A 21,378-nucleotide genomic window follows, 5' to 3' on the forward strand; every position below is an offset into this window, starting at 1 on the left:
CTTGCCTTACATCTCCGCCTAACTTTCCAACGCCAGAGCCATGTCCGAGGAGTTTCCTTCCGCTCGGAGTCCACTTGCCTATCTCTCTTCAGATCTGCCCACTCTATTTCCTTTGCCCCGTGGACCTCCGGAAGAAATCGCGCTTCCAGGGGAACGTTTGGATGGGTGTGCATCGTTGTGTTGCGTTGTGTGTTGTGTTGTTGATGTTGTTCTGCGCGCAACGACTTGGCGACTACTCTGATGCCGTCCTTCCTGTGCACTTACTGAGCCGCTTCTCTGTCTTTTCACTCTCCTGCTGGGATGGGCTGTTCCCCTTGTCGTTCGCCTGCCCAGAGTCTATATAGTGTTGCCCAGCTCTTGGTCATCCCAAAACACTCAAGACCTTCGTCCCTTGGTTGTCTCTCATCCCACCTTGAACATCAGCACCACTTCTCCCTCCCCCACCCCCCCACTCAAAAGCCTCCCAAAACAAGTAGGGTTCTCGGGGACCACTACGACCACCAAGATGGCCGACGCATATGTTGCCACCGACATCACTACCACCCCGCGTGAGGAGGAGCTCACGCACAACCACACGGCTGCCAATTCCTCAACTCGCAGTGCCGAGACGAGTAGCGACCGTCATGTCTCAGTCGCCGATGCCGAACGTCAATTCAACGATCTCTCCCGTCAGCTTTCCTCGAAAGATGAGCAAAACTCGGATCTGGAAAAACACCAGCAGTTCGACCTTCGCGAGTGGCTCTCCGGAACCCAAGAGCAAGCCGACTCAATGGGAAACAAGCGTAAGAAACTCGGGGTTTCTTGGAAGCATCTAGGTGTTATCGGTACTGCATCCATGGACCTTAACGTCCCCACGATCCCTTCTATGGCTTTGTTCGAAGTCATTGGTCCTATCTTTTCCATCTTGAAGCTCTTTGGTGTTGATCCGGCCAAGAAGAAGACGAGGGATTTGTTGCAGGGTTTTAACGGCTGTGCAAAGCCTGGAGAGATGGTACTTGTTATTGGTCGTCCCAATGCTGGTTGTTCGACTTTCCTCAAAACGATTGCTAACAAGCGTAGTGGTTTCATCGATACACAGGGCGACGTTCGCTACGGTGCTATCGATGCTCGCGAGATGGCCAAGCGATATATGGGTGAAGTGGTCTACTCTGAAGAAGACGATCAGCATCATGCAACTCTCACCGTCGCTCGCACCATTGATTTTGCCCTGCGTCTCAAGGCTCATGCAAAGATGCTTCCGGATCATACCAAGAAAACCTACCGCAAACTTATCCGCGATACTTTTCTAAAGATGGTCAATATCGAACATACCAAGCACACGCTTGTCGGAAGCGCAACTGTCCGTGGTGTTTCCGGCGGTGAGCGCAAACGTGTTTCTATCCTCGAAGCTCTTACTTCCGGTGCCAGTGTCTTGGCCTGGGATAACTCCACTCGTGGTCTTGATGCCAGTACTGCGCTCGACTATGTCAAGAGCATGCGTGTTCTCACGGACTTGCTGGAAGCTACGATGTTCGTCTCGCTCTACCAAGCCTCGGAGGGTATCTGGGAGCAATTCGACAAGGTTCTTGTTATCGATCAAGGTCGGTGTGTTTACTTTGGCCCTCGTACCGAAGCTAGGCAGTACTTTATCAATCTTGGATTCGCAGATCGCCCTCGTCAGACTTCGGCTGATTACATCACTGGATGCACTGACAAGTATGAACGTATCTTCCAACATGGTCTTGATGAGAACACGGTCCCTAGCAATCCGGAGGCTTTGCAAGATGCCTACCGTAACAGCCCTTACTTCAAGCAGGCTGTCGAGGAGAGAGAAGCATTCGACGCTGTCGCTACAGCCGATGCTCAAGCTACGCAGGACTTCAGGCAAGCCGTCAAGGAATCCAAACATCGTGGTGTCCGTTCCAAGTCGCAGTATACGGTATCCTATGCCTCCCAGGTTCAAGCGCTCTGGTTGCGTCAGATGCAGATGATCATTGGCGACAAGTTCGACATCTTTATGTCCTACGTCACCGCCGTCGTCATCGCCGCTTTGACAGGCGGTATCTTTTTCAACCTCCCCACCACCTCAGCAGGTGTCTTTACTCGTGGTGGATGTCTCTTCATCCTTCTACTCTTCAACTCTCTCACTGCGTTTGCTGAACTGCCAACCCAAATGATGGGTCGTCCCATCCTGGCACGTCAAACCAGCTTCGCCTTCTACCGTCCCTCGGCACTGACCCTGGCTCAACTGCTGGCGGATCTACCGTTTGGTGTTCCACGAGCTACGCTCTTTGTCATCATCCTCTACTTTATGGCAGGGCTTGATCGAAGTGCATCGGCCTTCTTCACCGCTTGGTTTGTTGTTCTGATTTCTTACTATGCCTTCCGTGCGCTCTTCTCGTTGTTCGGTTCGATCACGACCAACTTCTACTCGGCAGCTCGATTGGCAGCTATTGTCATGTCTATGCTCGTTCTATGGGCTGGATATGTGATTCCGCAAGCAGCTATGAGACGCTGGTTGTTCTGGATCTCCTACATCAACCCCGTCTTTTACGCTTTCGAGGCTTTGATGATTAACGAGTTCAAGCGGGTCACGTTCACTTGCGAAGGTGCACAGATCTTGCCTTCGGGAGCGGGCTATCCTACTTCGTTGACGGTTAACCAGATTTGTACGCTTGCCGGTGCTACTCCTGGTTCCGACCAGATTCCGGGGATTGCTTACTTGACTGCTAGCTTCGGTTACCAGGAGAGCCATCTGTGGCGTAACGTCGGCATCTTGATCGCTTTCCTTGTTGGATTTGTTGCCATCACTGCGCTTGTCGTCGAAAGGATGGACCAAGGCGCTTTTGCCTCGGCTATGGTTGTCAAGAAACCTCCCAATACAGAGGAGAAGCAACTCAACGAGAAACTCATCGACCGACGTTCCGGTGCAACCGAAAAGACAGAGGCTAAGCTCGAGGTGTATGGCCAGGCTTTCACTTGGTCCAACTTGGAATACACTGTCCCCGTCCAGGGTGGGCAGCGCAAGTTGCTTGACAAAGTCTTTGGATATGTGAAACCAGGGACGATGACTGCCTTGATGGGATCCTCGGGAGCCGGTAAGACGACTTTGCTGGATGTTCTTGCTGACCGTAAAAACGTTGGCGTTATCCAGGGCGAGCGTCTGATTGAAGGCAAATCCATCGACGTTTCTTTCCAGCGCCAGTGCGGGTATGCAGAGCAGCAAGACATCCACGAACCCATGTGCAGCGTTCGCGAGGCTCTGCGCTTCTCAGCCTACCTCCGTCAGAGTTACGAGATCTCCAAGGCTGAAAAGGACCAGTACGTGGAAGACATCATCGAGTTGCTCGAAATGCAGGACATTGCCGACGCCATCATCGGCTACCCTCAATTCGGCCTCGGTGTCGGCGACCGTAAGCGAGTAACGATCGGTGTTGAGCTTGCTGCGAAACCTTCGATGCTTCTCTTCCTCGACGAGCCCACTTCGGGTCTCGATGGACAATCGGCATTCACCATCTGCCGTCTGCTTCGCAAACTGGCCGACAACGGTCAGACGATTCTGTGCACCATTCACCAGCCTTCGGCTTTGCTGTTCGAGACGTTTGATCGCTTGCTCCTGCTCGAGCGCGGGGGTAGGACGGTCTACTCGGGTCCCATTGGTAAGGATGGCAAACATGTGATCGAGTACTTTGCTGCTCGTGGAGCTCGCTGTCCTCCTGGTGTCAACCCTGCGGAATACATGCTGGATGCGATCGGAGCTGGTAGCCAGCCTCGTGTGGGCGACCGCGACTGGGCGGATTGGTACCTCGAATCAGACATGCACCAGGACAACCTTGCTGTGATCCAAGAGATCAACAGCCAAGGTGCAGCCAAACCAAAGCCAGAACAGCGCACTACCGAGTACGCTGCGCCTTGGACGCACCAGTTCCAAGTGGTGCTCAAGAGGACGATGCTCAGCACATGGCGTCAACCTTCGTACCAGTACACTCGATTCTTCCAGCATCTCGCCTTTGCCCTGCTCACCGGTCTTCTGTTCTTGCAGCTGGGTAACAATGTCGCTTCGCTGCAGTACCGTCTTTTCGTTATCTTCATGCTGGCCATTATCCCCGCTATTATCATGGCGCAGATTATGCCCTTCTGGATCATGTCGAGGTCCATCTGGATTCGGGAAGAGACGAGCAAGACGTTTGCAGGTACCGTCTTCGCTGCTACCCAGCTCATCTCCGAGGTTCCTTATGCATTCGTCTGCGGTACGGTCTTCTTTGTCTTGATCTACTACCTGGCTGGCTTCAACACAGACTCGGGCCGAGCTGCGTACTTCTGGATCATGACTTTCCTCTTGGAGCTTTTCGCCATCTCGATCGGAACCTTGGTCGCCTCGTTCTCCAAATCCGCATACTTTGCCTCGCTCTTTGTTCCCTTCCTGACGATCATCCTCAACTTGACATGCGGTATCTTGTCGCCACCGCAGTCCATGTCGAGCGGCCTGTACAGCAAGTTCCTGTACAATGTCAACCCGGTTCGGTTCACCATCTCGCCGCTCATCGCCAACGAGCTGTACGGATTGCAGGTGCAATGCGCCGCCAACGAATTCTCACGCTTCTCCCCGCCATCTGGCCAAACGTGCGCTCAGTGGGCTGGAAGCTACATTGCCCAGATGGGAGGATACTTGGCCAACCCAGATGCCACTGCCGACTGCATGTACTGCACCTACTCCAGTGGCGAACAGTTCTACTCTGCCTTCGGCATCCGTTTCAGCGAAAGAGGCCGTGATGCCGGGATCATGATTGCCTTTATCGTCTTCAACTGCGCTGCGACTATTCTGTTCACCAAGATCTTCCGCTTTAGCAACCGCTAGACCAGCCCTCGCTTCTCAGTCTCTGGCTCCGTTGCAAAGTCCTCGTGTTGCCTCTGTCGCCCTCGATACCTGCCTTCTTCTACACACACCTCTCTTGTTTCTTCACGACGCTGCGTTGCATTTGCAATTAGATAGATTCCTAGTCCCTTTCTCTCGTTCCCAAGACAATCTTGCGTGGCTGTGCATGTGTGAGTGTGCTACCATCTCTGCATCGACTCAGCTGACCACAGTTGCCACTGTATACCCGCACGCCGGTCGATAGATGGTCCCTGTCTTTTTCTCCATAGTTTTACAACCATCTTTCGGCCTGGCCATACGACAATCGCACCTCTTCCTCTGACGATTCAGACAGCTCTGACAAGGAAACGAACAAACCCTTACTTGACCTCAATGATATCAATAAACTAAATATTACCAGCCTACGAAACATGCTCATAGAGTCCATGCTTCATAAACAGGCTGAGATCTCAGCATACAAAAAGCCCTCCTGCCAATGTACCTTGCACCAAGAGTTATTGTACATCAATGATGCATTAAAAGAGACTGCTAAGCTAACCACAAAGGACTGGTATGCTTGGAACCCTCGCCTACAGAGCATCCTGTCTACCTGGTCCCCGGCTCTCAAACATCTCAATGGCATCACCAAACTGGGCAATAGCAAGTTCGACCAGAAGCTAGACAGAAAACTCTGCACAATTATCCAAAGCCATGCCAAACTTATGGGTCAAGATAATATCAACTTTCTATTCATGCAACCCACCAAGGCTGAGCCCTGGAGATTCCATGAACTGTATAGCTGACTCAAGAAAGATCTCACCAAATTGCAACAGATTGCAGAGTCGATCCTCTTTAATGAGGCTGGCAAGATTTGCATATTCAATGCAGATGTGCAAGCTTGCCTCTGACAAAGATCAGCTGGGCCAAGGCTGAGTCGATGGGACACAAGCTGATGCCAGTCCTCAAGATCAAGAGAGTCACTGACCAGGCAAGATTCATACCAGCATACCACAACTGCATCACAAATCTCCAAGACAATGGGCAGGCAAGAGATTACAAAGCTGTATGTGTGGGCCTATTCAAATGACAGGATGACATGTCTATCAAGTCCAGCAATAGGAGTGATAGTGGCAAAACTACTCAAGCCCTAGAAGCCAGTAGCCAGGTCATGAACCAGGCCACTGACTGCATGGCCAAGCCAGACCCTGACCAACAACAAAGGTGTTACTATTGCCATGGTGAGAATCATAATAGCCAATTCTGCTGCAAGAATCCTAACAGCTAACTTCAGATGTCCAACTGCACCAATTCCTCCTGCTGCTGCCAGTGGCAAGCAGATGTCCAGCTAAGATGCCTGGTGTCCTGTCACTTCTGCCTACTGGCCATCTTTAGATCAGCAATGCAATACATGGATTGTAGACTTGGCTGCCACTGACCACATTACAAATGGCAATCAGTTGCTCATTTCCCTCCATTCTGTGTACACTGGCTTTGCAAAGACTGCTGGTGGAAGAATGATTTGCATTGTAGCCAAAGGTGAGGTTGCTATCAATCTTAATGCATGTGAGGTGCATCTAGACAATGGACTTTATCTCCCAGATGCAAGCAGAAACCTCGTCTCAGTATGGGCCTTGGCAAATGACAGTGTATGTTGTCAGAGGTCACACACCCAAAACCTGATATCTGTAATAGAAACACATCTATTATGATTCCTATTGAGATATGTGGTAACATGTGGTGTATTACAATTTCTATTGAGGTATGTTGGAGAGAAGCCTCTATGACTTTTCTTGCCCAAAGATGTAGTAGTGTGTTTGCTATTGCAGGTTTCAACTGACCACTGTCAACACTCTGTCCAGAGGTAGCTCAGCACAATCAATAACTTATATGAGCTTTGCACTGACACCAAGATCTGGTGTGAGTATGATTACTGGTGGTGCTGACATGAGTGTCCAGTGTGTCGACTGAGCACTTGAGGTGATCCCCAGACCACAGTGGATGACTGCCTTTGGTTCTATTGTTATCTGGACTGCTGGTTTGCTCTGAACCACCTTCAGATGTCAGTGAGTGGTGATACAACACATGTGCTACAATGGAAGCAATCTACTTGATTGTGACTTTGCTGACTGGAAACTAATGTATACTTATGTGAAGTGATAACTAGTTTATGGTGTAGAGTGGATGGGGATCCACTCATCGGCTATGACGAGGAGCATGGTTATATACCATCCTCACAGTGTTGCCTGCAACATGTAAGCAGTCGCACACCAGAGACTAGTTTTGGGTATTATTCAATTGGTATAGATGGGATTGATTGAGTAAGATCTACTAGGTATGTTTCAACTAAATGTAACCAGACATCTCTGACTGGTAAGTCTTGGCTGACCACCTTGAACACTCCATTCAGAGGTTGTGCAGCATGTTTGCTGTTCATTGGAGAGTGAGTGATACCCTCTCCTTACAGTACAAGTGTTTGCAGTACTGTTGATAATGCTCTTGGTCATCATCTGGACTGCAATATACTTATCACCTACAGAGGATGGGAGTTACTGGACTGCAGGTGTGAGCCACCACCTACAATAACTGACTGGACCACAGGTGTCAAGCAACACCACCTACAGTAAGGGACTGGACTGCAAGTGTTGAAGAACACTGCCTACAGTTGAGAACTGGACTGCAAGTGTTTGGAGAACACTGCCTACAGTTGAAGGACTGGACCACAAGTGTTTGGAGAACACTGCCTACAGTTGACACCTAATGGTGATACAACACACATGTTTGAGGGTCATTGCAAAGCGCTGCTATTGCAATGATACATAACTAAGAGTCAAGTAAAGAGTAAAGTATATAGTAAGTAGAGTGGATGAGGATCCACTCATATGCTATGGTAGAATGAGAGTATTTATGCTTTCAATTGGTGTCACCTGCAACACCTATCCTGCTCCTCCTGAGGGGCCTTCATCCCCTGTTTGACACTGTCTCTCCTGCTGGCATCAATCCCATTGATGCTGTGCCCCTACCATCTGCACAGTGTAATGGTTATGCAACACTGCCCTTTCACCTTCATGCTCTCTTTCTGCCTGATGATGTGTGACAACCCCTTTGACACAGCTCCTCCTCTTTGTTTAACCAATCTCCATTCACAGCTCCATCTCTCTTCACTGGCAACCACCTTCCCAACCTTATCTTGTGAATCCCTTTAGCCACTTGTTGGACCTCATGACCAAACCCCTTGGTCATGTGGTCACCCCTGTGCTTGGGCCTGTGTGACTATATGCATGTACCCCTCAAGTGGTAACTGTCTTTGTGGTGCTGAGCTCAGTCCCCCACTCCTACATGTGGTTACCTCCATATGCTTCTCCTTCTAATTCTGGTATCTTCCTTCCTGAATCTCCTGACACTTGCTCATGTCAGCTGACTTGCTGAGGCATGCTGATCCAGCTGATCCTGATCAATCCTCATGAGATTAACCTGGAACCCAGAGTTTGGTTGATCTCATAAATCATATGTGCTACCAGCCCAATTAGCTTTGTTGATTCCCAATGATTTGGTGCTGATCAATTTGGTGCCCCCTTCATACATTGATCTGCTGACCCTGACATTACCATAATTGCCACCAGTCAATTTGGTGCACCCTTCATATGCTGGCCCACTGGCCCTGTGACACAACACTGCTCCTGCTTGGTGAAGCCTCCTCAACCTTATGTCTCCTCCTTATTTGCCCTGCCATTTTCCATCCACATTGAGCTGCTGCTCTCTGGCACTGCTTTCCCTCCCTCTTGTGGATGGACAGCCCTTGTGCTACTTCATCCTCATCAGGGGGCCATTCCCACTTCATCTGAGTGGCAACCTGTCTCCTTTCATCTCCCTCCTGTTGCCAGCACCCATTTGTCTGCACCAACTTCATCATTGTGCAAGGTCCCTGCTTCTTACAGTGGCAACTCTTCCCATGTTCTCTGCCATCCCTTTGCCATATTGGTGATAGAGGTTTCTCTTGAGCCAAGTCTTGTGAGGCCTGTTGTAGTGAATGTGATCCTGCTGATTCTACTGACTCCTGTAATAGGGCCTGTGTTCCTACTGAACACACCAATCCATGTCATTGGGTTGTTGATCCTACTGATCTCACCATTCCCTGTTGGATCTCTACCTCTGTGTGGGATTCCACTTGTGTAACAAGACCCCTGCTCCTACCGATCACAATGAGTTATGTCATAGAGCCATTGTTCCTACCAATCTCACCAAACTCTGTTGGAACTCTACTTTCACCCAATTCACAATGGTTGCACCAGATCTCTTCATATGAGTTCTGTTCTTCCTGCACAATCATCTGGCCCCATGACATATGTGTGACTTTTGAATCTGATAAAGCATGCCTCAAATGGCCAGACAGCCATGAAGTACTCAGACATGCCAAGCTTCACAGTAAACACTGGGGAATCCTCTGAAACAACTCAGAAGCATTCACAACGACAATTGATAATGACATAGCCCGACTTGCCAGAATGTCTTGACCTGGACAAGCCACCGAAGCCATGCAAATTCACTAGCAACGTAATGCACAAACAATGTCGACATCCTGACCTAGTGCTGCACTCCAGGTATTGAAAGATTGCATCACCTGCACTGAAACTCAAACTGGCCATATACAGACAGATTCATCTTGCATCTAGCTGACAGATTTGTTTCTTGTAATCAACCTTGTTCGACGCGCATTCGACAACCGAATTCCGAGAATTGTTTTCTTTTCTTTTTTTTTTTTTTTTTTTCAACTTTTCTTTCCCTCGACGTTGCGTTGGTCTGCTTGCTTCACTTGCACCGTTTGCGCGAGTTGGAAGATGGCAGGAAGTAGTAGAAAGGTCGAAGTGACAGCGCAAACTGTCAAGGGTGCCTCGGAGATCGATGTTATTTTCTCCAGCGCTTCGTTTAAGGCCGTAGGGTTAGGTTCGATCGGGGAGGAGGCGAGGAGGGAGGAGGCGAGGAAGGTTAAACGTCAAGCCCAGGTCGCCGATAGAGGAGAGGCAAAGAAGAAGAAGAAGAACAAGCAAGGCAAGCATGGCAAGCATGGCAAGCATGGCAAGCACAAAGAGCCAGCGGCGCAAGAGGCCCAAGCCTCCTCCTCCTCAACACCAACAGGAGCAAAGTGCAAAGCAAACTGCAAACTCAACTCGGTCCAAGTCGTTACAGACACATCGCACACCATCCCAACCATCGCGCGCGCATCCGGAGCACCAGCCAAATCTCGCCCACCAAACAGGCAAACTACAGCCGACGACCTAGATCGTTTGACCGATTGGCGTGCAACCTCGGCTCGAAAACGAACAGACGATGGATTGCCAATCTTCACCGCCGCCGAGCTAAGGTTGGGAGAGGGTAGCGGAGATACGCCTGACTGTCCTTTCGATTGTCAGTGTTGTTTCTAGACGCTTAACCTTGACCGGACCTGGACTGCATTCTTGAGAAATGCCGAGATCAGAGCTTCTGGTGTGCTCTGCCCACCCCCATCCCTACCTTGACAAGCGTCTCAATCGCCGCTTTACTGTTATCCACAAGATCCTCGTCCCATTCGACCCTCTGCCTCTCAAACACGAGGACAATCGTACTGCCGCCAAACTTGAAATAGCCAAACTCCTGTCCCCTTTTCACCTCCTCAGCCTCCTTGACGGTCAGCACTGTGCTTCCGACCATCATTGCTCCGATACAGACGGCGTAGAAGGTTCCAAACTGTTGCGAGTGGAACGGTACAATAACGCGGATATTCTCGCCATACACATCGATCGCGCTACGCACTGCCATTGGGTTGACCGTGTAGTACTGTCCTCTCATCCAAGTCAGCTTGCCGACGGTGGCGTCTGCGGGGCAGTGGAATCGATGGTAGTCTTGCGGTGCCAGACGGAAGATGGCAAGTGCTCCACCAGTCTGGTATGCCTCAATGTCGGCGATCTCTTTGGCTGCATCGCCGAGTAAGCGAGCTATGGAGAAATCGCGGCCTTTGATCCAAATGCGCGTCGCTTCCGAGACGGTAGGGAATGCCATCATTCGACAGTCGGCTCCACTGACCAACCTGCTGGCATTGTCGCCTTGTTCGTTCGGTCGTGCTTCCGGTTTGAGCTTGCGGTAGAAAAACTGGTTAAAAGTTTGGAAGCTGTCCAAGGGATCCCTGATCTCGTCTGTGTTGAGGTTGTGGAAAGCGATAAACGTCGGGATCTCGCGTGCACTGGCAGGGCTGTCAAACTTGACTCCCTGTTTGACACTCATGTTCTTGAGCATCTTCTTGACTCTTGCGCCCTCCATGCGCGATCTTGCACCCTGATAGAGAAGTCGGATGCCCAATCTCACATAGACCTGCATCTTTTCTTCCATCAGCTCGCCCGAGAGACGGTCCTGAACGATAATGTTGGCGCTGTTGGCACCAAGCGAGTAGTTGCCCTGGCTGATCTTGTTGACAACCTTGGTATACCACTTGCGATGCGCTTGGCTTGCAGTAACATAGTTGCGCACACTGAGACTGTCTACTCGTCTCCAATCCTGAGAAGCACAGACGGCGAGATGGGTGATAATGTCCATCTCGCCCTTCTTGTGTAAGCGAGGCATGTGGCAGAGTGGGCAGGACTGCAATCGGACCACTCTTTCTGGTGCTTGTCCATCCTCAGCTGACGAGTTCTCGCCTTCGACATTGATAAGCGGAGGCGTGAATGAGGTGGAGAGCATACCGCAGCTCGAGGCTGAAGTATTGCTCGACAGCGCGGAAAAGTCACGATCCAAGGTGCGCATCATATCACCCGAGTTGGTCATTATCGCGCCAGGAACATTGCCGCCGTTGCTGCTGTTTCCGGAGGCCATCCTCTGCGGCGGCACAGGTCGAGCACCGCTGCCATCTCCAGCAGGCTGACCGGGCGGCGCATCAGCACCGCTGAAATCCATATCCTGATTCGAGTCGGTTCCAACATCGCTCACACCTCCAAACAGAGAAGGCGTCTGAGCACCACTATTGAGACCCAGAGGGGTTGCTGCTGCTTTCCTCTTGCGATCCCAAGGCTTTTGCACCTCGGCCTCCAAAGCAAGGATGGTCTCTTGGATCGTCAGCTCATCCTCCTCTGGGTTCTTGTTGACTTCAAGGAAGAAGCTGTCGAGCGTCTTTATGCTGAGTGTACTTCCAAGACTGTCGAGCATGCTGGAAAGCTCAAGACGCGAGAGTGTGCCACTATCGTTGGTGTCGAATTGCTGAGCCAGCTGCCTCCAGAAGCGCTGACGTAGTGCATCATAAGGCGTAAACTTGGCCTGGATTGTGAGCGTGGGTTGCTTTTTGGTCGTTTTGAACTTGACTTGCTCGTCTTTTTCGATGCGAACCAGAGGCAGAGTGAAGGCCTTCATCTTGCCGAGGATGCCCTCATCGTCGGTCTTGTACAAACGCGTCTGCGGGTCCGGCTTGGGCGCAGCATCGAGGAGATCTGCGACTGCAATCTGTGTGCCACCGACATAGTCGTTGGACGACATGCGATCCCAGTCGTAGATCATGAACTTGGCCTGAAAGTTGGTCTCGTGTCTTCGGACGTGGAAGAGAAGCTTTTCGTTCCACGTAGGATTGAGGGTATGTCGGGCAACTCGTGTGCGGAAGATCTTCTGACCAAAACTGATGATGGTGAAGGGATCCATGTCGAAACCGGTGTGGGTCATGTTGGACCAGCGAGGAAGATCAGAGGCACGCTTGACTTCCATCATGACAATGCCGATGATGTCCATACCCATCTCGGCCTTGAAGGCGTATTCGCCGCGTTTGCCGCCACGCTTGCCACCGCTCCTTCTGGGTCGAGCAGGAGGACGCTTGACAGCAGCAGCACCTTGGTCGGCAGCAGCGTCTGTGTGGGCGGCAGAAGGTGGCAGTGCAGCGCTTTGCTTCAATCGCTTGACGCCTGGCAATCGCCTGTTTGTGCGTGGCTTTTCGGCTGCGACTGCAGCAGACTCCAGAGGCGTTGTTAGCCTTGATGGATCGAAATCGGAGCTCAGGCCTTCAGCAGGTGTTGTAGTGCCAGATGTCTGTGCCGATTTGGGAGCCTTGTTGAGTGAAAACATGCGTCGATACTTGGCCCGGGTTGGTTGAGCCTGTTGTCTTGGTGGTGGAGTCAGCAGAGCAGGAGCGCCTGCAGACTGCCAAGAGGAGGATGTGGGGAGGCCACCGGCGATGGAGAGGTAGTGTTGGTCATAGACAGCTTCATTGTCTGAATCAAACTCAACACCACCCGTTGCAGCTTGGTTGAAGTCGCTGGGCTCGGCTTCGGATGTTGCGACAAAGTAGTCTCCCTCGTCATCATCATCATCATCATCATCATCATCATCACCATCGTCGTCGTCGTCATCATCATCATCATCATCATCATCTTCTTCTTCTTCTTCAGTGTAGCGGTCTGTGTCATGGTCATCTTCCTCACTGCTGCTGCTCAAGCCGTCATCGACAAAGGCTTCTGCAGCAGCTGTAGTACCGACGGACTGAGATGCAGGAACGGCACGGACTGCAGCACCGGTTGCACCCAGTGCAGCCAACACGAGACGGTGATAGATCTGATCGATTGACCAAGATGCCATCGGCGATGTAGCATCGGAAGAGGGATTTGTGGAAGAGGGGTTTGTGGAAGAGGGATTTGTGGAAGAGGGATTTGTCGATGCGGAATGGGAAAGAGGCAGAAAGCCAATCTTGACGTGCAACTGGCCGCTGATCTTTGCATCTGGATGTGTGGATTCGAGGGGCAACCAAAGTGGCTGCGCCTTGGACCAATGGGCAAGACCATCTCTACACCACTGAGCTACAGGAAGAGAGCATTCACCCATGTAGTCATCGCCTGAAAAGCGATCCTTGTCCCAGATGACAAACTCGAGGGTGGAGACCATGCCGTTGGAAGCGTCGAGCTGGATGGAGCCACGAGGTGCTCTGACGTCCTGAAGGACTGCTGTGGAGCTGGAAAGCGGGAGGGTGTCGGCTGGTAAGGGGGAGGAACAAGAAGGACGAGGTTTACGACCAAGACGCATGGGTCTGGGCATTTGCCTTCCCACCACTCGAGCACCTGCAGCACCGAGTCGAACAGGAGCAATGAGGATCTTGGAAGCAGAGCAAAGGTTGAGACGAGGCCTGGACTTGGTAGCAGCATCAGGAGTGAGGCTAGCTGGATTCGCATTGGGATCAGTGGCGGACATGGCCTGTTGGATAGCAGCTTGAACTAGGCTGGAATGCATGTGGTTGCTAGCTACAGCTGAAAAGCGAGGGCCAAACCAGTCTGGCAGCACGGCAAAGTCAAAGGTCGCTTCCTCAGGCTTCCAAGCGGGATCGAGCGTCTTTTGCTGGACGGTGGTATGAGCAGCAGCGTGGTGAGACGAGCAAGCCGAGCCGGGCAAGCTGACGACGACAAAGGGATCCGACTTTCCGTTTCTGTCCTTGGCTGCGAGATCCTTGGCGGCGAGGATCTGCACGCGTAAAGTGCATAGTGGTGTTTGCGATGGTGTTTGCGATGGTGTTTGCGATGGTGTTTGCGATGGTGTTTGCGATGGTGCTGATGTTGATCGTGACGACGCCGTGGCGACGCTGGGCGGTGGAGAGGGGGAGGTGCGAGTATGGGGCTGAGAGGTCATTGTTGCGACGAGACTCTGCTAAGCTTGCGATGGTGGTGGTGGTCGAGAGGGTGGCCAAGAGGATGGCAAAGAGGATGGCCAAGAGCATTCACTGCTGAGGCGGATCATCTGAGTCGGAACAGCCGTTGACCCTTGAGTCATCGTCGTCGGAGAGCAGCCGATGAGAGATTGCGAGGCGTTTTTGGCTGCTCTCCTGAAGCCGAATCGCTTGGCGGAAAGCGTCCGAGCAAAGGGAAAGGCAAGCAACCAACGCCAATCTACGGCTGCCGATGTGATGGACGAGTTAGGAGCCAATACATGCGTGTGTACAAGTTGCTGTTGCTGTGCTGTCCGTGTGCGAGGGGACGGATGATCCGCACAGCGAGTCGCACTTTTTGCGTCACTTTTTATTATCTCTCCACTCTCGCTTCTATCACAACGCCACATTCTTCATTCTTCTCCTCATCCTTCACGCCCCTTTCGGGACCTTCCGTCGAGAGCCAAAGTGTCGAATCGGCGGGTCCGACAGAGCAAGCCAGCAGCTACTTTGTGATTGCAGAAAGAGTGGTGTCTTGTGGCTGGCAGAATTCCCACGGTGATGACTGTTAGCTTTCGGCTTGTCCGCTCTCACCTCCGCTGGTCCTTCCTGGCACGCAACCAAAATGGCCGGCCTGTGGTCAGAAGAAATAAATAGCGCCTCCCTCGAGCGAACGCTTACGGCTGTTAATAATCAACGCTGCTCTAACATGCGTTTTCCAAATTCAAGTCGGATCCGAATCCGATTCGCCTAAATGGCAAAGCGTGTCAAAGCCGTACGAGAGAGTCTACACTCTGGGCGTGCGAAAACAAGTTGGTGGCAATTGGATTGCATTCGATTCGATCATCCGCTCCTCCATCATCACCACGATAGCCAAACCCGCACGTCGCTCGTCGTAACTGATATTCAAGATGGCAGGTCCCGTAGCTCAGGCGGCAAAGAACAAGGCTCGTCAGATCTTCATGAAGAACTGGTGCGTTCAAACCAGATAGCGACAGAAGATGGCAGCGGCTGCTTCGATCATCATCTCGACTCGGCCCAGCGTTGAAGCCGATTGCCAATACTGACACTCGTTTCCCCCTTTGCCTCTGGTTGAATAGGTACTCCCCTGAAGTTCTTCCCATCTACGTTATCACTGGTCTTGCTGCTGGTGGTGCGACCTGGTAAGTCATCTTGCCTAGATGCATCTCATCGGATGCCAAGTCTCATTTCCATCCTCCTCGCCCATCGCACTATAGGCCTTGGTGGATGGCATGGATGACCAACACCCACTCTGACACACTCTCTCTCCTCCATCGACACAGGTACTTGACTCGTCTTGCACGTGGACCCGACGTCATCTGGGACCGCACCAACAACCCTACCCCTTGGAACAATGTCGAACCGGGTACCAACACCAAATTGATGTCCGTCAACCAGCAGTTCGACAAACAGTACAAGCGTGACCGTCTCTGATCCGCTTTCTCTTGCTGCTCTCTCTCATATTTTGAACGCATTGTATCCGATCTCCTCTATCCGATCTCGTCAATTCAAGCTTGGGTTCAACATTCATCTAAGAAAACACACACGAGACGCAAGAGTGATTAATGAATACACAGCAGAAGGCAAGAACAAGACAGCAAAACAAGAGCCAATATGATCACCATCTGGCAACCACTCAGAACCAGTCACCATGCTGCTTCATAGCATCAGCCACCTTCTTGAAGCCTGCAATGTTGGCACCGCCGACCAAGCTTGGCAAGTTTATCCTCCTTGGCGGCGAAAGCCTCGCCCGTCTTGAAGCAGTTGTCCTAGGCGTTCTTCATGATCTCGTTCAACTTTGCCTCTACTTGCTCCTGAGACCAGGTGAGACGAGCAGAGTTTTGAGCCATCTCCAGCCCGCTCACCGCCACACCACCCAAGTTGGCCGCTTTACCGGGAGCGTACCAGCATCGAGTAGATCGTGTGAGGCGCGAGTTTTCAAACACCTCGATAGCAGCTTGGTCGAGACCCATGTTGGATCCTTCGGCGACCTAACGGCATCCCGCAGCCAGAGCAGCTTCGGCTTCCTCTTTGTTCATCTCGTTTTGCCTTGCCGAGGGTAGAGCAACGTCGTAGCAGTCGACCAGCTTCCAAGGGCGCGCGCCCTGGTGGAAGCTGAAGCAACCATTGGCATCGCCCAACGAGCAAAGCTGGCCACGCTTCTACTTGATCTCGGCGATTTCCTGGATCATCTCAGCGGTGAAAGCGTTGCAAGCATCCTTGGCAACCAGAGATCCCTCCGAGTCCGAGAGCGAGAGAACCATACCGCCAAGCTCGAGCACTTTTAAAGCAGCATACTGGGCAACGTTGCCAGAACCGGAAATGACGACGGGCGGCAACCATGTCGGCTATCTATTAACCGGCGAGATACATATCCGAAGGTGTTAGATTGGATCCAAAAGTCACATGCTTTTAATTTCTAGTTTCCGTACAAAGCCGACGATAGGAATTCCAACTCTCTCGTGCGGAATGGCGTCTATTCGCACGAGAAAGGGTTAGCAATCTCCAAAGGTGTTGGTTGCAGCGATCTCACACTCGCGTCTCTTGCAAAATATTGGCGGTCGGATTGGTCAGCTGTTTTTGCCACCGAATCGAGCTCAGCTTTCCACCACCATCTCCATCACCACACTACCATCACAGGCTCACTTCGGCTGCTCTCACGGAAAGATGGCCTTCTCAGGTGCACTAACACTGACCGACCTCAACGACTATTTGGGACCCTCGCAAGCATGCATCAAACCAGTCGAAGGAACAGATGCACCAACAGACCATCACACCAGCTCATCCGACCAAATCCATTCCGCAGCAACCGCTTCAACGCAGATCGCGATCGATCGTGACGGTTCATACTACGAATCAACAAGTGCCAGCACTTCTGCTGCTGCTGCTGCTGCCAGTGGAAGCAAACCACGAGAGCGAACCAAACTCGAAACAGCCCAAATCTCTCTCAACGATTGTCTGGCTTGCAGTGGATGTGTCACCAGTGCAGAGAGCGTTCTGATTACCATGCAGAGTCAGGAAGAGCTTCGTCGCGCTGTTGCAGAGATTCACAGTTCAACAAGGCCTAAATTGCTTGTTGCTTCGATTAGCACACAGTCTTTGGCATCTCTTTCCGCCAAGTATACTTTCCAGCAGAATCAGCAGCAAACATCATCATCACCATCATCATCCGAGTCAAATCAGGCAGGGCTTTCGACACTACCGCTACCTGTTCTTCTTCACCGCATCTCGTACTTTCTCAAAACCGTCTTTCAGTTCGACCACGTCTACGATACAACCTTTGCACGCCATATCGCACTCAAGGAGCACGAGCGAGAGTTCTTCCAGCGTCGAGCCAACTCACACAAACATGCCAAGCTCAACAACGACGCCGCCACAAGGTCCCACGAGCCCACACTGCCCATGCTTGCGAGCGCATGTCCAGGATGGATCTGCTATGCTGAAAAGACCCTCGGAGAGCTGCTTCCCTACGTATCAACAACAAAGTCACCGCAGCAGGTAGCAGGTGTCATTGCAAAGCGTTTCCTTCCGCACAGATTAGGACTACAGACGCGGCCGAGTAGCAGCACAGACGACCCTGCTTCATCCCAACCAAACATTTACCACCTCACCGTCATGCCTTGTTACGATAAGAAGCTCGAAGCTTCCCGCCCTGATTTCTACGACGACATCACCAACACAAAGGAGGTCGATTGTGTGCTCACCACTGGCGAGCTCGATAAGCTGATGCTCGACCAAGGCTTCGATCTTTGCGCCCCCGTGCCTGGCGAGCAAGAGACCATGCAGCAGTCGCTTGCCGATCTCAGTCTTGAGCAAGCACTCGGCCGTGGCGCTTCCGAGCCCAACGCAAATACAGTCGCCATCCTCCCTCATTTCCCAGAGCTGCTCGATCAGCCTGGAAGCAGCAGCGGCGGTTATCTCTTCAATCTGATGCGTGCTGTCTGGCTCGATTGGATCTCACAGCACTGGCATCAGTTCCCGGAATCAGTTCGCCAGCGAGGTCTTGTTCCCAAGCTCGACGTTCGAGTCATTCGTACCGCCGACTTTACCGAGTTCATCCTTCGTGCGCCTGCACAGCTCTCTTTGGATGTAGATCCCCAGACCAACTTGTCTTGGAACATTCTCTTCCGCGGCGCACAGTGCTATGGCTTCCGCAACTTGCAAAACCTCGTTCGAAAGCTGCAAAAGCAGACCGGAGCACGCAACACACGCCGAGCAGCAGGCAGACTAGTCGATCCAGATGGCAATCCAGTTGGAGCTGGACCAGGTCGCAATCGGGCAGCAGCACGTGCACGTGCTCGTGGACGTGGCGGAATGATTAGAAGAGGTCGAGGCAATGCTGCCGTCAGCAAGAGCAGTCCGTTTAACCCAGATGCACCGCAAGAGGCAACGATTGCAACCACTGCAACCACTGCAACGACTACAACAACTCGGCTCACTCCAGCACAGGAAGAAGAAGAAGAAAAAGAAGAAGAAGAAGAACGCGGATACGACTACGTCGAGGTCATGGCTTGTCCCTCAGGCTGTGTCAATGGCGGTGGACAAATCCGACCTCCCACCGTCGACGCAACACAGAGCAGCACCACCAACGACACGCTCGACCCGGAAGGCTACTCGAAAGGTGGCTGGGCAGCCCAACAAACCAACGGCACAGACCACCTCGAGTTGATGCTCCACAACAAGAAAAACCCCTCCAGTCAACGCGGCAAGCACGACGACGATCACGATCCCGAGATCATCGACGGTACCAAGCAGAAAGAAATCAAAGGTTGGCAGGGCACCACCAAGGAATGGGTTCGACGTGTTGAAGAGGCCTACTGGCAAGGATCGAGTGTTGCCCACACACCTCTCAATGTTGCTACGATCAACAAGGACGTTGCAGCTGGTGATTCGGCTGCCTCAACACCGACGCTGCCTGGCAGTGGAAGCAATACACCACTGTCGAGCAGCAATGCCAAGTCGATCCGTACAGAAGTACATCAACGATTGTTCGAGTCGCTTGCTGTTTTGCACCCTCCCGAGCAGAAGCAGGCTACAAAGATCAAAGCATATGCAGACCTCCTCGCCGAGTTGGTGGTTCAAGAGCTTTCCCACCTTGCTGCCTCAAACCTCGACAAGGTAGCACTCGACAAGGCAAGGAACAAACTCTTCCGTACCCAGTACAGAGCTGTTCAGGACGAAGCAGTCAATGGACTTGCCGTCCAGTGGTGAGCGGGCAGCTTGCTTTGCAATCTCTCGACAAACTGATATCCGGTGTTCTATTTCTAGATCCCTGAGTAGATATGTGAAGAACAAAAGCTCCCTCTACATGTCATTTCCAACTGACTGGACATCCATATACATCCACTCCTGCTCCTGACCAGCTTCTACGTCCATTCGTGGAGTCCAACACCAGTCCGCAGTGTTTCTGTGACTACTACTTGACCTATGCCAGCCTATGTGGGCCTAAAACTGGTCTTCTCTCTGAAAAGCTGTTTTGGTTGAGTTTGGTGAATGTATCAAGCAAGCACCTAACGAATCCAGCTCGATATATCCAAAGACCGTCTTCTAGATTTCAACTGCCCACTGTCCACACCCTGTGCAGAGAAGACATGTTTTTATTTCTTGAAGCAAGATATCACCTGTCTGGCCTAACACGAGTCTTCGCAAAGCTAGCAGACATGACAAAGTGTCCAGACCGGAGTAACTGTCACGACTCGATCATGACGGCTGAGTTAAAGATGCGAGCGAGTTAGCAGGAGTTCAAGCGACATGCGAGAAAGCCGAGTTGCCGAGAGGCCAAGGGACGTGCATGCATAGTCGATGTGTGGCGACCAATCAGGAAGCATGCATAGAAGACAGTGCCAAGGCAACACATGGTACATTCTGTTAGTAGGAAAGCAATACATTCCAACACAGATGGATCAAAGGTATATATATGAGTAATTCTGTAATACTAGTTAACAGAAATCTCAAGCATTGCATCTACTATACACCTGTGCGAAAGGAGCTAGAATGTAGCTGTCATGGGCCTGAAGGTTCAAGAAGCAGGAGGGTCACTGGTTCATATGGAAGGAGCACAAGTATTGAAGATCTAGTCGATACCATTAGAAAGCATGGTCATAGTGCAGTCTCCATGGAGACCATGGACTCCTATGGACTCACATGCAAAGGAGGATCAAGCCATATGTGAGGAGGGCCAGGCACAGCCATGAAGAGGACCAAGCTCAAGGAGCATGCAGATGGTTACCACTCAGGGGCTCGAGAGACAAGAGTCAAAGGAACCGACACCAGGTCCTGAGGAGGAGGAGCAGTGTCAAAGGAGTCAACACCACTCAGGAGGCACAGGGGTGCCAAACAAGCAGCAGGATAGCAAGGAGGAGGAGCAGTGTCGAAGGAGTTGACACAGCTCAAGAGACACAGGGGTGCCAAGCAAGCAGGAGAGGCCCCCTGAACAGTACTCGATGAAGAAGGTACTCTCTGGAGAGAGAGCAGGAGCAGCAATGCTGGTGATGCTGTGAAGAGGTATATAACCATGCTTTCTCATCATCATAGGTCGAGTGGATCCTCATCCACTCTACTCACCATAACTAGTTATCACTTCAGCATAAGTATATATTAGTTTCAGTCAGCATAGCAGCAATCTATCAAGGTTGCTCCTCATCATAGTGTGTGTGTTGTATCACCACTACCTGACATCTGTAGGTGCCCCATAGCAGGTTAGCAGTCCGGATATAGATAGAACCAAAGGCAGTAGTCCACTGCAGTCCAGGGATCACTTCAAGCATCAAGTCAACACACTGGACACTTGTGTTGATGCCACCAACCTTATCACCAACACCATCAACCTCATTATCATCAACACCCACCAACCTTATCACCAACATCATCAACCTCATCATCATCAACA

General features: G+C 51.6%; 6 protein-coding genes across 6 annotated transcripts; 4 read left to right on the plus strand and 2 right to left on the minus strand.

Annotated features, from left to right (window-relative positions):
* Positions 1 to 505: 505 nt before the first annotated feature.
* UHO2_03467 (putative ATP-binding multidrug cassette transport protein) lies at positions 506 to 4,837 on the plus strand (the record flags this gene model as incomplete). The annotated part of the gene is made up of 1 exon (XM_041558382.1): positions 506 to 4,837. The coding sequence occupies one exon, from the start codon at positions 506 to 508 to the stop codon at positions 4,835 to 4,837; it is 4,332 nt and encodes a 1,443-aa protein (XP_041414316.1).
* A 3,634-nt stretch (positions 4,838 to 8,471) lies between these two features.
* Positions 8,472 to 9,176, minus strand: UHO2_03468 (uncharacterized protein; the record flags this gene model as incomplete). Its single annotated transcript, XM_041558383.1, has 2 exons — positions 8,472 to 8,908; positions 9,065 to 9,176. The coding sequence occupies 2 exons, from the start codon at positions 9,174 to 9,176 to the stop codon at positions 8,472 to 8,474; spliced, it is 549 nt and encodes a 182-aa protein (XP_041414317.1).
* Positions 9,177 to 9,669: 493 nt separating this feature from the next.
* On the plus strand, positions 9,670 to 10,254 carry UHO2_03469 (uncharacterized protein; the record flags this gene model as incomplete). Its single annotated transcript, XM_041558384.1, has 1 exon — positions 9,670 to 10,254. One exon carries the CDS (start codon positions 9,670 to 9,672, stop codon positions 10,252 to 10,254), a length of 585 nt encoding a protein of 194 aa, XP_041414318.1.
* A 49-nt stretch (positions 10,255 to 10,303) lies between these two features.
* On the minus strand, positions 10,304 to 14,452 carry UHO2_03470 (uncharacterized protein; the record flags this gene model as incomplete). Its single annotated transcript, XM_041558385.1, has 1 exon — positions 10,304 to 14,452. One exon carries the CDS (start codon positions 14,450 to 14,452, stop codon positions 10,304 to 10,306), a length of 4,149 nt encoding a protein of 1,382 aa, XP_041414319.1.
* A 927-nt stretch (positions 14,453 to 15,379) lies between these two features.
* UHO2_03471 (uncharacterized protein) lies at positions 15,380 to 15,923 on the plus strand (the record flags this gene model as incomplete). The annotated part of the gene is made up of 3 exons (XM_041558386.1): positions 15,380 to 15,441; positions 15,569 to 15,631; positions 15,773 to 15,923. The coding sequence occupies 3 exons, from the start codon at positions 15,380 to 15,382 to the stop codon at positions 15,921 to 15,923; spliced, it is 276 nt and encodes a 91-aa protein (XP_041414320.1).
* A 1,233-nt stretch (positions 15,924 to 17,156) lies between these two features.
* On the plus strand, positions 17,157 to 19,700 carry UHO2_03472 (uncharacterized protein; the record flags this gene model as incomplete). Its single annotated transcript, XM_041558387.1, has 1 exon — positions 17,157 to 19,700. The coding sequence occupies one exon, from the start codon at positions 17,157 to 17,159 to the stop codon at positions 19,698 to 19,700; it is 2,544 nt and encodes an 847-aa protein (XP_041414321.1).
* Between the last annotated feature and the right edge of the window lie 1,678 nt (positions 19,701 to 21,378).

The sequence above is a fragment of the Ustilago hordei genome (assembly GCF_900519145.1).
Source record: "Ustilago hordei strain Uho2 genome assembly, contig: UHO2_contig_05, whole genome shotgun sequence".
Lineage (NCBI taxonomy): Eukaryota > Fungi > Basidiomycota > Ustilaginomycetes > Ustilaginales > Ustilaginaceae > Ustilago > Ustilago hordei.